The 13,443-nt window shown below is 39.8% G+C and overlaps 1 protein-coding gene across 3 annotated transcripts in view; it reads right to left on the bottom strand.

Annotated features, from left to right (window-relative positions):
- The window catches only part of GFRAL (GDNF family receptor alpha like), a 772,441-nt gene that overhangs the window by 186,759 nt on the left and 572,239 nt on the right, over positions 1-13,443 (bottom strand). For 2 of the 3 annotated variants that reach the window (XM_086926442.1, XM_086926445.1), the window contains one exon: positions 7,621-7,716. The exons of the other annotated variant lie outside the window; for it this stretch is intronic. In XM_086926442.1, coding sequence (XP_086782568.1) covers positions 7,621-7,716 — 96 coding nt within the window. The remainder of the gene's footprint in view (positions 1-7,620; positions 7,717-13,443) is intronic. 3 annotated transcript variants of the gene reach the window in all.

Here is a 13,443-nt window from a genome sequence, read left to right as displayed (position 1 = left end):
GAACTAAAAAAAGAATAGATGTGCTATATAAATGCGCATACTGATGGGAAAAAGCAACAGCATAGAATGACATACTTAAAGAAAAGCGCATATCTATCTGCAGGCTCAGGGGCGACTTTTGGGCTGGTGGCGCCCAAGGCAATGATCTTTTTTAGTGCACCCTCATGACCTCCTCCTCAGATTCCCTGACTACCACCTGGCAAAAGGCCCCTCATTTCTCCATACCCCCTTTCTCGCATACATTTAATTTGTTCTGAAGCACTTGTTTGAAAGCAGTTTTTTCGAATCCACTGGGCTATCCACTTTAAATACAGATCTGTTCTTTGCAGCAGGCACATTAACCCTCTGCACTACTTTAAGTTAAGGCAAGTCAAGACTTTCACTAGACAAAACTCAGATTGCTCTCTCTAGCAGGAACATTAATCACAAGAGTTATCTTGACATTTTTATTGTTGCCTGCAATCTGGATGCACAAGAAACTCTGCACAGCGGCTTTTAAATGTCAAGTCATTGCTAAACACAACGACCCCCCCATCAGAGCCCAGTGCTGCAGCACCTGTCCCATTTCCCTAAAGCAGGCCTTGTGTAGGCTACTGTTGAGTAAATATCAACAAGTTAATGATGGTAGAACAAGTTTATTCGTATAAATGAAGCACTCCCTGCATACAACTCCAGTCTCCAAGAAGATAGCGGGTAACTGACTCTTATCACAGTTGCAGCAAACAGTACATCTACAACAAACTGAGGATGGTCGCGAGTGATGCACAATTGAACAATAATAACACTCGAGACAAGGTTGAATGAAAACACTAGCACGAGTCGGCGCTAGTCCATGTGGAGAAATGCACGAGCGAAGCCTCGCACCAAGCATGTACTCGCGCTGACCCGTGCAATACAACACAATACACCTTCCCCCCTTATGAAAAAAAAAAACAAGAGAAAACACTGTAAATTACATTTTTCCGGTTATGAAAGCAACAAAATCAGACAACCACTTTGGTTTCTTAGTGACTCTTCTAGGTAAGGGAACACCATGTTGAACAGTAACATCTTGACTGGTGGTACTGTTGTCTGAACAAGGAGGTACAGTAGGAGCAGTATCCTGATTGGTATAACAACTACTTGAGCAGCAAGGTAAAGCATCTGTAACACGGGAATCCTCATCCAAAAAAGAAAAATCAGGATGTTCAGAAACAGGTTCTTTACAATAAACATCCTTGTCAGCTTTGAGGATAGCAATTCTACTCAGATTCCAAACTTTATTGTTGGATAATCTCACAGAGTTTTTTAAAACCTCCGAAACTTCAAAAGGACCCATAAATGAACTTTCACCTTTCTTTACCTTCCATGGTTTCTTGACCTTTACCATCATGCCAACTTCCACTTTGGGATCCTTTTTCGAACCACATTTCTCATCAAAGTACTTTTTGTTTGAGCAATGAGTACGAATAAGGTTTTCCTTAACTATACTCAGATCCACATCAGAAGGAGTGGATTTCACCAACCACAAGGGATTCACCTTTGTCCTAGGAATTCTCCCTCTCATGATCTCAAAAGGAGAATACCCAGTCATTGAATTTGTGGTTGTCCTGTACATCCACACCTTCTTAAAAATTTCTACTTCCCATTTTTTGTCATCATTACTAGTAATCTGTATAGCTCCTTTCAGAACCCTATTGAATCTCTCTATTACCCCATTTCCACTAGGATTATATAAATAAGTAGTGGAATGGGCAATCCCAAGCCTTGAAAAATAATCATTGGCTTTCTTAGAGATAAATTGTACACCATTGTCAGATATAATCCTTACTGGTAAACCTTCTTCAATAAAAACTTTATCTAGGAAACATAGAACCGAATCAGTATCTATCTTTTGGACAATTTTAATAATTGGCCATTTAGAGAAAATATCAATGGCTGCTATAACATACTTGAATTCGCAACCAATAGGACACATGATGTCTATGGCAATGGTTTTCCAAGGATTGTTTGGAATAGTATGTGCACCCATATTGGGTTTCAAAGTAACTAAAGACTTATCAGAGTTGGCACATACCACACAATTTCTGACCAATCGTTCGATAAACATGTCCATCCCTGGCCACCAAAATAAATGCTTAACTTGTTGCTTGGTTCTAACCATGCCACTATGACCTTCATGACCCTGCAAAACTATAATTTTCCTCACACCCACTGGTGGCACAATGCGTTCACCTCTTTTGATGATGTTCTCACAACATGAAAGTTCTGACCTTACTTCCCAGAAGCTTTTCAATTCTGAATTCAAACACTTTTTTTCAGGCCAAGTACCAATGATATAACTGGCAACATTCTTTAAAATTTCATCATCCTCAAATTTCTCTTTCCACAAAGTTTGATCAATGGAAATGGGACCCTCATCATGAATCATGGCAATCTGGAAATTGTCCCATTCATTATGTCAATCCTCCTGAATTGGTAAAGGCATCCTAGATAAAAAATCAGCAGAAACATTTTCTCTCCCCGGTAAATATTGTATATTATAAATAAAATCCTGCAAACGCATGGACATGCGTGCAATACGGGCTGAAGCTCTTAACATGCCTTCTGTAGTGAGCAGGCGTACCAAAGGTTTATGATCACTCCTTAGTGTACATTCCTTACCCCAGACAAACACTCTGAAATGTTCCAAAGCCCAAATGCACGCTAAAGTCTCCCTTTCTATTGTGGAATACTTTTCCTCAGCAGGAGTAAGGGCCCTTGAAGCATGCACAATAATAACTTCTTTTCCCTCCTTATTCTTTTGGGTAAACACAGCACCCAGTCCTTTTGCGCTAGCATCGGTAGTAATAATGTTTTCCAGAGAAGGGTCAAAGCAAGATAGCGCACTTGCCGAGCAGATAGCATTCTTCACATCACAGAACTCCTTCTCACATTCACTTGTCCATTCAAAAACAACTCTATTTTTAATTAACTGCCTGATATTATATGTTCTGCACGAAAAGTCAGGTACATACCTAGCGTAGAACTCAACTAACCCTAAGAAGGACCTTACATCGTCTTTAGATAAAGGATGAGGAGCCGATTTAATTGCTTCTAAAAGTGAAGGTTTAGGTTTGACACCCTCTGCACATAGTTCATGACCTAAGTAATTTACAGAATGGACACCAAATTTGCATTTCTCATGCTTAATGGTAAGGCCATGTACATTAAGTGCATTCAAGACTTCTTCCAAAGCAATAATGTGCTTGTCTTTGTCATCATTGAAAACCAATATGTCATCCTGAAAACAAATGGCATTTTTACAGTCTTTTAAAATATCTTGCATGACCCTCTGAAAAATTGCTGCTGCGGACGCCAGACCAAAAGGCATCCTGTTGAATCTGAAACACCCAAAGGGTGTAATAAATGCCGTCAAGTCCTTACTCTTCTCATTTAACTCTATCTGGTGATAAGCAGCAGATAAATCGATTGTTGAAAAAATATTTGACCCCCCAACCACAGACAACATTTCGGAGATGCGAGGAAGAGGAAATTGGTCTACAACAATATTATTGTTAAGATGACGAAGGTCAATGCATAATCTCACCTTGCCATTAGCCCGTCTAGCAACCACTATGGGCGAAACCCATTCAGAAGACTCTATTCTATCTATTATACCACCTTCTACCAAAGCATTTAATTCATTCTTAACTTCCTCTCTGACAGCAAAGGGGATATTTCGAGCCTTATGTATTTTGGGACAAGCATTATCCTTTAAACGAATTTCATGTTTAAAGTTGGTCAACTTTCCAATGCCTTTAGAAAAAACATTTGGAAATTTCTTTAGCATCAATGAAGAAATGCCATTTTGCTCATCAATCAACATCACTGGATTGGGACTATTAGGATCCAGTACAATGTCAAGTTTACCAAAGTCAAACCAGCTAAGAACTGAAGGACCCTTCTTTGAGACATATAATTTCGCAATATACTTTCTGTTCTTAAACCTGAAAACTAAAGTTCTGAATCCTAAGATATCTATCCTTCCACCAGAATATCCCTCAGGATTAATATCACTTTCTTCCAAATGACTACCTAGTCTTGGTACAAATAATTTCTTCCAGACAGATTCACACACTATAGAATAAGGTGATCCAGAATCTGCATACATGCTGATCTTTACCCCTCCAATAACCATATCACATAATGGCTTCTTCTTAATGGTATGGTCATTTACATTTAAGACTACAGAATCTTTTATGTTCAAAACAAAGGAACAGTCATTGGAATCATCTGTGAAATCTTCATCATCACTATTCTCACTTAATTCAATGCACTTGACTTTTTGGTTGACATTACCCCTTCTGCAAGCAGAAGTGAAATTTCCTTTTAAGCCACAATTGGAACATTTCTGCTTTAAGCCAGGGCAAGTTTTGTCATTTGCTAAATGTGATCTGCTGTTGCATCTAAAACATTTAAGATTACCCTTTGAAACTTCAGAATTTGCTTTGTGAGAAAATATTTGTTTCTTTTTGAGGGCATCCTTATTTTTACTATCATATTTTTGATTAATTTTTGCAACAACATTTTTACTGACTGAAGCATCTTTCCCTTTAACTTGTAATGCACTCCTACAGGAAAGTTCAGCTTTTCTAACAATGGATAATACAAAATCTAAGTTTTCATCACCATTAATCCATAGTCTTTCCTGTATGGTCTCATTTTTAGAGTGCATAACTACTTGATCTCTTATAAGATCTTCTTGTAAATTTCCAAATTTACAATCTAGGGCTAATGTTTTCAGAGACGAGACAAAGTTATCTACAGTTTCCTCACTTAACTGTTTTCTTTGAAAAAACTTAAACCTAGAAATTCCTATGCATACTTTGGGAGAACAGTACTTATCAAAATCATATACAGCCTTATCAAATACATTCATGTCACCACTTGCTTGTGATGTAGGAAGTTGATTGAAGGCTTTTAATCCTTCAGGTCCCAAACAGTGTAAGAAAATACCTTTTTTTTCTGGGGCTTTCATTTTACCATTTGCATCTAAAGTCTCAATATAATTTAAGAAGTAAGCTTTCCATTCAATCCAAGGCATACAAGGAGAACTACCAGCTGACCAATAACTTTGTGGAGGAGAAAGAGTATAGCCTTGAGCACACATAGTGATAGAAATAAGCAAATAGATAAGTTAATTTACACTGAATATCATTAACAAGTAGAACAAAAAAAATAGTCTTAGTAATGAGAATAAAAAAAATAAAGTACTTGAATGTTGAAGAAGAAAAAAAAATAGTCAAACGATTCCTGGAAAATCAGAACATTTCCCTGTGTTCATTTGAAGATTATAGTAAGTTTTCTTGTACTTCAAATCACCATCCGTTTCGCTGCCTTTCTGATTTTCACTCCGTTTATTTTTGAATACATTTCCTAGTTTTTTCAGCCGGAGAAAAGAAACGAAGTCACCTCTTTAGTTTCATCAAAAACAAGGAATCCAATGGAAAGCAGCGTCTCAAAGTTTCATGCGAAGTGCAGCAATCGCTTCCGCTTTACCATCAGCCAATGCGTGTAATGAAAGGATTCACTAGCGCGATCAAGAAACGAAGACGCGCATATCCACACGCAGAAAAAGGATAAAAATGAATTCAGCTCTTCGGATGAGAATTCAGCTCTTCAGGTGGCTGTTCATCGCTTTCTATGCAGGTACAGGAATCAATGAAGATGTTTTAGATCTTTTTAAAGTTCCGAAAAAAATGCGTAAATTAGCATAAAATCGGACAGGAAGTGCTTCTTGGAAGGGTTCAATGCTCCGTCCCTCGTCGCCAAATTGTTGAGTAAATATCAACAAGTTAATGATGGTAGAACAAGTTTATTCGTATAAATGAAGCACTCCCTGCATACAACTCCAGTCTCCAAGAAGATAGCGGGTAACTGACTCTTATCACAGTTGCAGCAAACAGTACATCTACAACAAACTGAGGATGGTCGCGAGTGATGCACAATTGAACAATAATAACACTCGAGACAAGGTTGAATGAAAACACTAGCACGAGTCGGCGCGAGTCCATGTGGAGAAATGCACGAGCGAAGCCTCGCACCAAGCATGTACTCGCGCTGACCCGTGCAATACAACACAACAGCTACGAAGACACAAGAACACAGACTACAAGTGTGGAGCATGTTTATGGATCAAAGGAGCATTTGACTATGTCTTTCCTCATCTTTTTAGGACAGTTAGCATTGTGGATGAAGTAAACTTGCTTTGAAATCTGTGACTGCTATAAAATAAAACAGCAAGGAAATGCTTCGTAATATAGACTCATATGTATGAACACATTTTCCCATAGACACAGAATGAATAAAACCCTTTGATACATCTGGTCAATAGTCTCTGGTCTTGTAATAGGATTGTCCTGATGCGGCAGGGGTTCAAAGCAGGGATGACGTTTGGCAGGACCCCAAACCACACTGCCATGGCTTTATGGCCCACTGTGGTACTCCATTTCATTATTTAAGTTAAAAACAACATTAGAGAACCATTGCAAAATAATGTGGCGAGCATCACATTTTAGTTGCAAAAGTCTAAAAGTTTTATTTCATTTTCATATAAACACATATGAATTGAACGTTTTTTAAATTTTGTTTAACTCAGTGTTTTTTAATATAGCACTAATTTTGTATGTATTTATTGATTTGTTCATAATTTATATCACTAATCAGCGGCTTTCACATAAGTACAAGTAGTGACATACATATGTCAAAAGTAAAATGACAGTCACATTTCCTAATCATACAGTCCCAGCATCGGCGTCCTAGAAACATTCTCATGCAATTGTTGCAGCTTTAAATTCAGCAATAATGGTTTAACAAATAGCTCCTTTGATCCCACAATCCTGTGCAGCTCAACAACAGGTGTATATAGAGCTCTGAATACTGGCTGAACAAAAGCCACACAGCTTAGGGTTTCCATCGATTCCATCCATTGTTCAAAACAAGATGGAACCCAATGGACTTCAAATTCATACAAAACTACTGTGCCAATATAGCTCTCAAACAACGATCCAAGTGCCACAGACTTGTCAAAACACGCACATTCTGACTGAAGACTGGTGATAGTCGAATTTAAAGCTCTATTAAAAGGACGGCTTTTGTTGTAAAACGTGACGTCTATAACTTACTCATAACATTTTACATCATACCACAGCACACTATGGCTGACAGGCTAGAACATGAATAAGATATTCACATGTTTGACTTGTCCGCCTTTTTCAGGGCCTAAATGTGCAACTGTTGCAAATTTACAAAAAACTCACCGTTGGTTAAGAGGAAGAATGGTTTAATATAACCATATGGATAACTGAGCTACACGATGTTTGAACAAAAGCTTGCCTCTTAAGTTTTTAGCATGGTGGTATCAAACACACTCCTGAGAACCACTTAACTGAAAATGATTGTTCAAATAAATCATATTTTACAGCACACGAAAGCTCATAGCTTATCTTATCTGACTAGGCTATTTGCAGTGGTTGATATACAACCACTCGCAACATCACTCACATTAAAACGATCTCTTTTTCATAAATAACGAGGCACATGAATACTAAAAACCATTGATTAAACTGCAGTTGCATTTGAAAAGGTTTATCAGCTCACCATTTAATGGAGAACGGAATCCAGTGAAAGTGATTTCGGTTTCCGATGCTCCTTTCTGAGACGGGACAATATTTAATACTGGTTCTGGAGTCTGTGCTACAATAGAAATACATTTAACAGATGTTAGGTTCAATATTCTCAGTAAATATAAGTAAAATAATTCAGCTGAAAAAATTCAAAGCTTATATTTTTCAGTTCCATAGATGTGCTTCTCATAATTTAGGGGCATATTACCAACAACTAGCGATAATTATCGCTATGTTGGTTTAGCGGGGATATTTTTATCGCCGAGCTGAGGCGATTTTTATCGCTTAGAAACCTTGGGGCATATTATCAAGGGGGTTTATCTCCGCTTTTTTGGCTTTAAAAGCAAAGAAAGCGGAGATAAAATGATCTCCCTATTACCTAGCTGTCACTCACACCAGTTAGCGACAGCTAGTGAAGTAGTGTGGCTCACTGTTTAGAGGCGGCAGACCCGAGAGCAGAGGACAGCCCGGGACCAGGGTTCGATTCCCGGCGCGGCAGGTTTCTGGACCAGGGTCAGCGGACTCGATAATTCTCTCGCCTCGGTGCCCACTCTGATCAGCGATCACACTCGGCAACTCTGGGCATTAGCTTGCCTCATCTTCACTAACGGCCCCACCAGACCGCCGGGTATGCCTGGTCTCACCCTGGAGACACCCATTAAGGGACCATCTCTCAGGGAAGCCAGGAAGGGTTTCGCAGCGGTCGAAGCGCCTTGGGACCCTCCGGGTAAGTAGTGCGCTATATAAATGCCTATACATTTACATATACATTACTAGTAGGAGATAGCGACCATCTTGGGCCCTCTTTGCATGTCAGTGATATTTATCACTAATGACATGCAAAGTGGGCGTGCCAAGATGTTAGCGACTGGAAACAGTTGCTAACATCGCTATCTCCTATTACCAACTTTTGGAGATATTCGCGCTAAGCGCGAATATCTCCAAAAGCTAACACCTGCCCCTGAGCAGTTCTGAGCCATGTTATCCAATGGTAGGTGGATAACATGGCTAAGAGCATTAGCTCGGTAATGCATGAATATCGCTGACTTTTCAGCGATATTCATGCATTTCGGCTGATTTTTATCGCTTAGGAGATATACCTTGATAATAGCAAGGCTCCTAAGTGATAAAAATCGCCGCTAAACCAACATAGCGATAATTATCGCTAGTTGTTGGTAATATGCCACCTTGCTATTATCAAGTTTTATCTCCTAAGTGATAAAAATCGCCCGAAATGCATGAATATCGCTGAAAAGTCAGCGATATTCATGCATTACCGACTTTGCATGGCATTAGTGATAAATATCACTGACATGCAAAGCGGGGCCCAAGATGGTCGCTATCTCCTACTAGCTGTCGCTAACTGGTGTTAGCGACAGCTAGGTAATAGGGAGATAATTTTATCTCCGCTTTCTTGGCTTTTAAAGCCAAAAAAGTGGAGATAAACTCCCTTGATAATATGCCCCTAGATCCCAGTGACAAAAACAACCTGATGACATAGTTGGATAGATTTATTGAAAACAATTGCTAATCATGAATACACCAAAGGTGTATTTGGTGAAGTAGTAAATCGATATGTCACTACCATATAAGTTAGGAAATGTAAACTAATAAAAAGCTAAATGGGCATAGCTGTTCCCAAAAAAATGTCTATAAGCTGATGGAAAACATGAAGTAATGAGATGTAGAAAGTAAATATCACATTAAGCACCCAAAGCATTGCCAATTACGCAGCCTTCAACATCCTAATAGCAAACCGGTGCACCCTCCTAAGGATAAATCAAGATTTAATACCGCGTCCATCAAGGAAAGAATTAGTTCAATCAAGAATCCAAAAAGCCATAAAGCCCATAAACCACACCGGAAAAATCTAAATCTTGAAAAAAGGATGCTTAAATCACTGTATTAACAATTAACAGTGAAAAAGGGAAAATGAACACAATTAAGTGGGCGTAGGAATACATTTATTAAGACCACATCAAATGCGATAGAAATAAAGTATGGGCATTACAAGTAATGAGGTGGATAAATCAAGAGAGGTATAGACCACTAAATACATACACTCCTAACATTAAAATTATTTCTATTTAACAAGATGATTGATTAGAGTTTGTGGTAGAGCGGCGTCCAGTCACAACTGCAACTGGATATCCTCTCACTAAACTGAAGGTCCAAGCGCCTGATTTACAGATGTGCAGTATTTAAATATGGCAGTGAAGAAGACTATTCTCTCTCTTTTATTGGCATACTCCTCCAACAGCCCAATGGAGTAAGGGCTGTTGGACGTTTACCCATTACACTGCCTGCATGTTTTAGTGTGTCCGGTCCAACTTGCAGATTTCCCTTTCCATCAATGCTTTGGAAAATCTGGCAGCAAAGGGCAGTGAAAACTGCAAAATGGCCTCCACGCCATAGGAGGCAACTCCCATGGTGTGGGTGTCACTCATTTTTTGTATTTTATGAAACAAAATCCCGCTTTGGGATTTTGATTTTGAAAATATAAAAACCTGTTAGGAGCAGCTATTTTTTCTTTGGTATTTGTTTCTCAAACTCCAAGATGGCATCAGGAGGAGAAAGAGTCCTAGAAGAACAATGTGAGACAGAACAAGAGAAGGAAGAACTATCACCACAAAGAAAATTATCCTTTGCTTGGAGTTTCTGTTCTATACCTTCTGGAAAGAAGAAGGTAACTACAAAGGTTGTAAAGTGCAACCTTTGCAGCAATAACATTAGCAGCGGTGTCTCGCATAGCACCAGTTGCATGGTGACCTACTTAAGAACAATTCACCCGCCACCATCTTGCGAGAGCAGAAATATGGAGTATTGCAGCACAGGCCTCAATATCTTCTGTTGCACACATAATTGCTCCTGGAGACCAGGTACCTGCAGCTGTCACAGCAAACATTCCTGCTGTCATTCCACAGGTGCTGAAAGTTGGGACCTTTTCCACAGTTTGCAACAAAATTGTTACAGTTGGGAAGCAGTCTGCCAGCATTTTTACAAGCTGTGGTGCACCACAAATGCTATGTATTTATTTTATTAGGAATGTTTGCACATGTTCTGTGCATTTATCAAGTTATTTCGTTATAGTGCCAATTCACTCACAGAGTTCCAAAAACAGACTCAAATCTGTTCAAAAATGATTCTTTTTAGACCCACCTATTTTGGTGTAAAGAAAAACTAAGGTTTATTTGCATGTTTTTTTTGTGAATGTATGAATACATGTTTTCATGTGTCTACATGTATGTCACTATAAATGGGTGTGTGAGTGGCTCTATGTGTGTCTGAGTTGGTGTTTGAGAGACTGTATGACTGTGAGCAGCTGTGTGATAGGCAGTATGGGTGTGTGAGTAGCTGTGTGTGTGGGTGTATGGCTGTGTGAATTGGTGTGTGAGTGATCACATGAGTTCATGAGTTTGTGTGTGAGTGGCAGCATGAGTGTGTAAGTGGGTGTGTGAGAGGCTCAATGGGTGTGTGAGTGGTGATATGGGTGAGTGAGTGGCCTTATGGGTTTAGCCGTATGGCTGTGTTACTGGTTGTTTGAGTGGATGTATCGGTGAGGGAGTGGGAGTGGGAGTGGATGTATGGGTGTGTGAGTGGGTGTGTTATTGGATCACTGAGTGTGTGAGTGGGAGTGACTGTATGTGTATGTGGGTGAGTGAGTGTCTTAACAGCTGTTTGAATGGCTGCATGGTTGAGTGAGTGGTGGTGTGTGAATGGGTGTGAGTTGCTGTATGACTGTGAGTGAGCATGTGAGTGTCTGTATGGGTATATGAGTGGGTGTGTGAGAGGCTTTATGGGTGTGCTAGTCGTGTGTGATTGGCTGTATGGGCATTTGAGTAGCTGTAAGTGTGTGTGAGTGCATGGTTGAGTGAGTGGCTGTATGGGCTTGTAAGAAGCTGTAGGGGGTGTGTGAGTAGCTTTGGGGTGTGTGAGTAGCTGTATGGGTGTGCATGTGCGTGAGTGTGAATCAAGGCATGCACATGTCTGTCCCACTGTGTTCATCTGTGTGTGAGTCTGCACCATACTTGTGTGCCTCTGTCAAAGTCGATGCACAATTGGATGACCTAATTTGTGCCTCTGAGTTTGAGTCTTTGAGTCAGAGTGGACCGCATATCCAAGTGTGTGGGCCAGAATGCAAATGTGCACCCACCTATGAGAATGTGAGTGGCTGTGTGAGCCAGAGGAGATGTGTGAATAAGTGACCCAATTTGTGCATCTAAGTGTGAATCTGCGCTATAACTATGTGTGTGAGTCAATAGTGTGGAGTGACTACATGTTCTAGAGTAAGCCTCTGAGTGCAAGTCTGTACTTATATGTTAGAAGGTGGTTCTGACACTCTGGGCTGCCCTGAGATTTCACTTTTTGAACACCTATTTGTTGAGCTTTTACTGTGGGAGAGCCTCATAAGTTGGGACTCACCCACAGTGAACTCATGATGAAAGAGACTGCATGTGTATTTTACTGGTGTCCCCCTAGCTTGACTAGGCCACTGCACGCAGCAGGAGTAAGGGGCCCAGGCTGGCTACATGCAGACACATGTGTACCTGCATGTTCACACGTGTACGGGCTGTGCAGGGGAGATTACTGGCTTGCACAGCCCAGGAGCAGCTGCAAAGTGAATGGTGTGGCAGGACTTATGCGGAATGAGAATTTGCAGCCTAAGATTTCCTGTGCAAGTAAGTTTGCACTTATGAGTACATGAGTGTGAATATGAGTCCCAGTATGCGTCTCTGAGTGTGAGCAGGTGTGTATGCATGAATCAGTGAGGTGTGAGTATGTGTGTCTCTGTGAGTAACATAGAGTGTGAAACTGTACTTATGAATATTTGAGTATCTGTAGGAGTCAGGAGTGGTATGCGGTTCCAGTGTGTACCACTATATAAGTCTGCACATATTCATTTCTGAGAGTGTGTGCGGGTGAATGGCAGTTTGTAAATTCATGTACTATTGTGTGCCTCTGACTTTGAAACACTTCCTACATCCTTGATGGTCGCACTCAGTGGAGGTGTGCAAATGTGTGTCTCTGTCCGTACCCTTGTATGTGCCTATCTATGTGATTGTGCCTCTACATGTACCTTTAGTGAGTGAAAATAAACATACATGGAGAACCCTATATGTATAATATATATGTGTAACATGGTGGATGTCACTAATGTGTTGCAGGACACATTTGGAGGCCATGCAATGCGGGGGTTGGACACAAGCAGGAGGTGGATTGCAGGGTCTGCAGCCAATCCCACACTCCACATGGCCACAGGCACCAAGGGGTTTCAAAGATAGGCATTGTGCTAAAATCTCTATGTAAAAAACCCAGAAATTCACTGGTAAAAAACAAAAGTTAAGGTGACGTTATAGTTAGGTGTGGAAATTATACCTTACATTTTCTTAAAAAAGTTAATTTATTATTAGGAGAACACTTCAGTTAACACATAACAGCTTAAACTAAAAAAAACACTAAAATTCTCTAGTTATAGTTAACTTGAGAAACTATAACTTATGCCATCACCAGGCACTGCTTATGACCTCGCATATTACATTATGAATGATATGTGCTATGATGTATTTTCTAACATCAATGATGACATCTGAAATGACATCATTGACTACATCACTGTATATGGTGAGGGCGCAGGTTATAGTTATTTGAGTTAAATATGACTGGCTTATTGCTTTGTTTTATATATATATTTATATATACATATCAGTTTTAACCACAAACAAAATCCATGGTAAAGACACACAATGTAAGGCAATACATTGTAAAGAGCAATGCATTGTATGATATGGATGGTAAA

This window comes from Lissotriton vulgaris, chromosome 6, assembly GCF_964263255.1.
Source record: "Lissotriton vulgaris chromosome 6, aLisVul1.2, whole genome shotgun sequence".
In the NCBI taxonomy this organism is placed as follows: Eukaryota; Metazoa; Chordata; class Amphibia; order Caudata; family Salamandridae; genus Lissotriton; species Lissotriton vulgaris.
The sequence above is the reverse complement of the archived record's forward strand: the minus strand, read 5'-3'. Positions and strand labels throughout refer to the sequence as shown.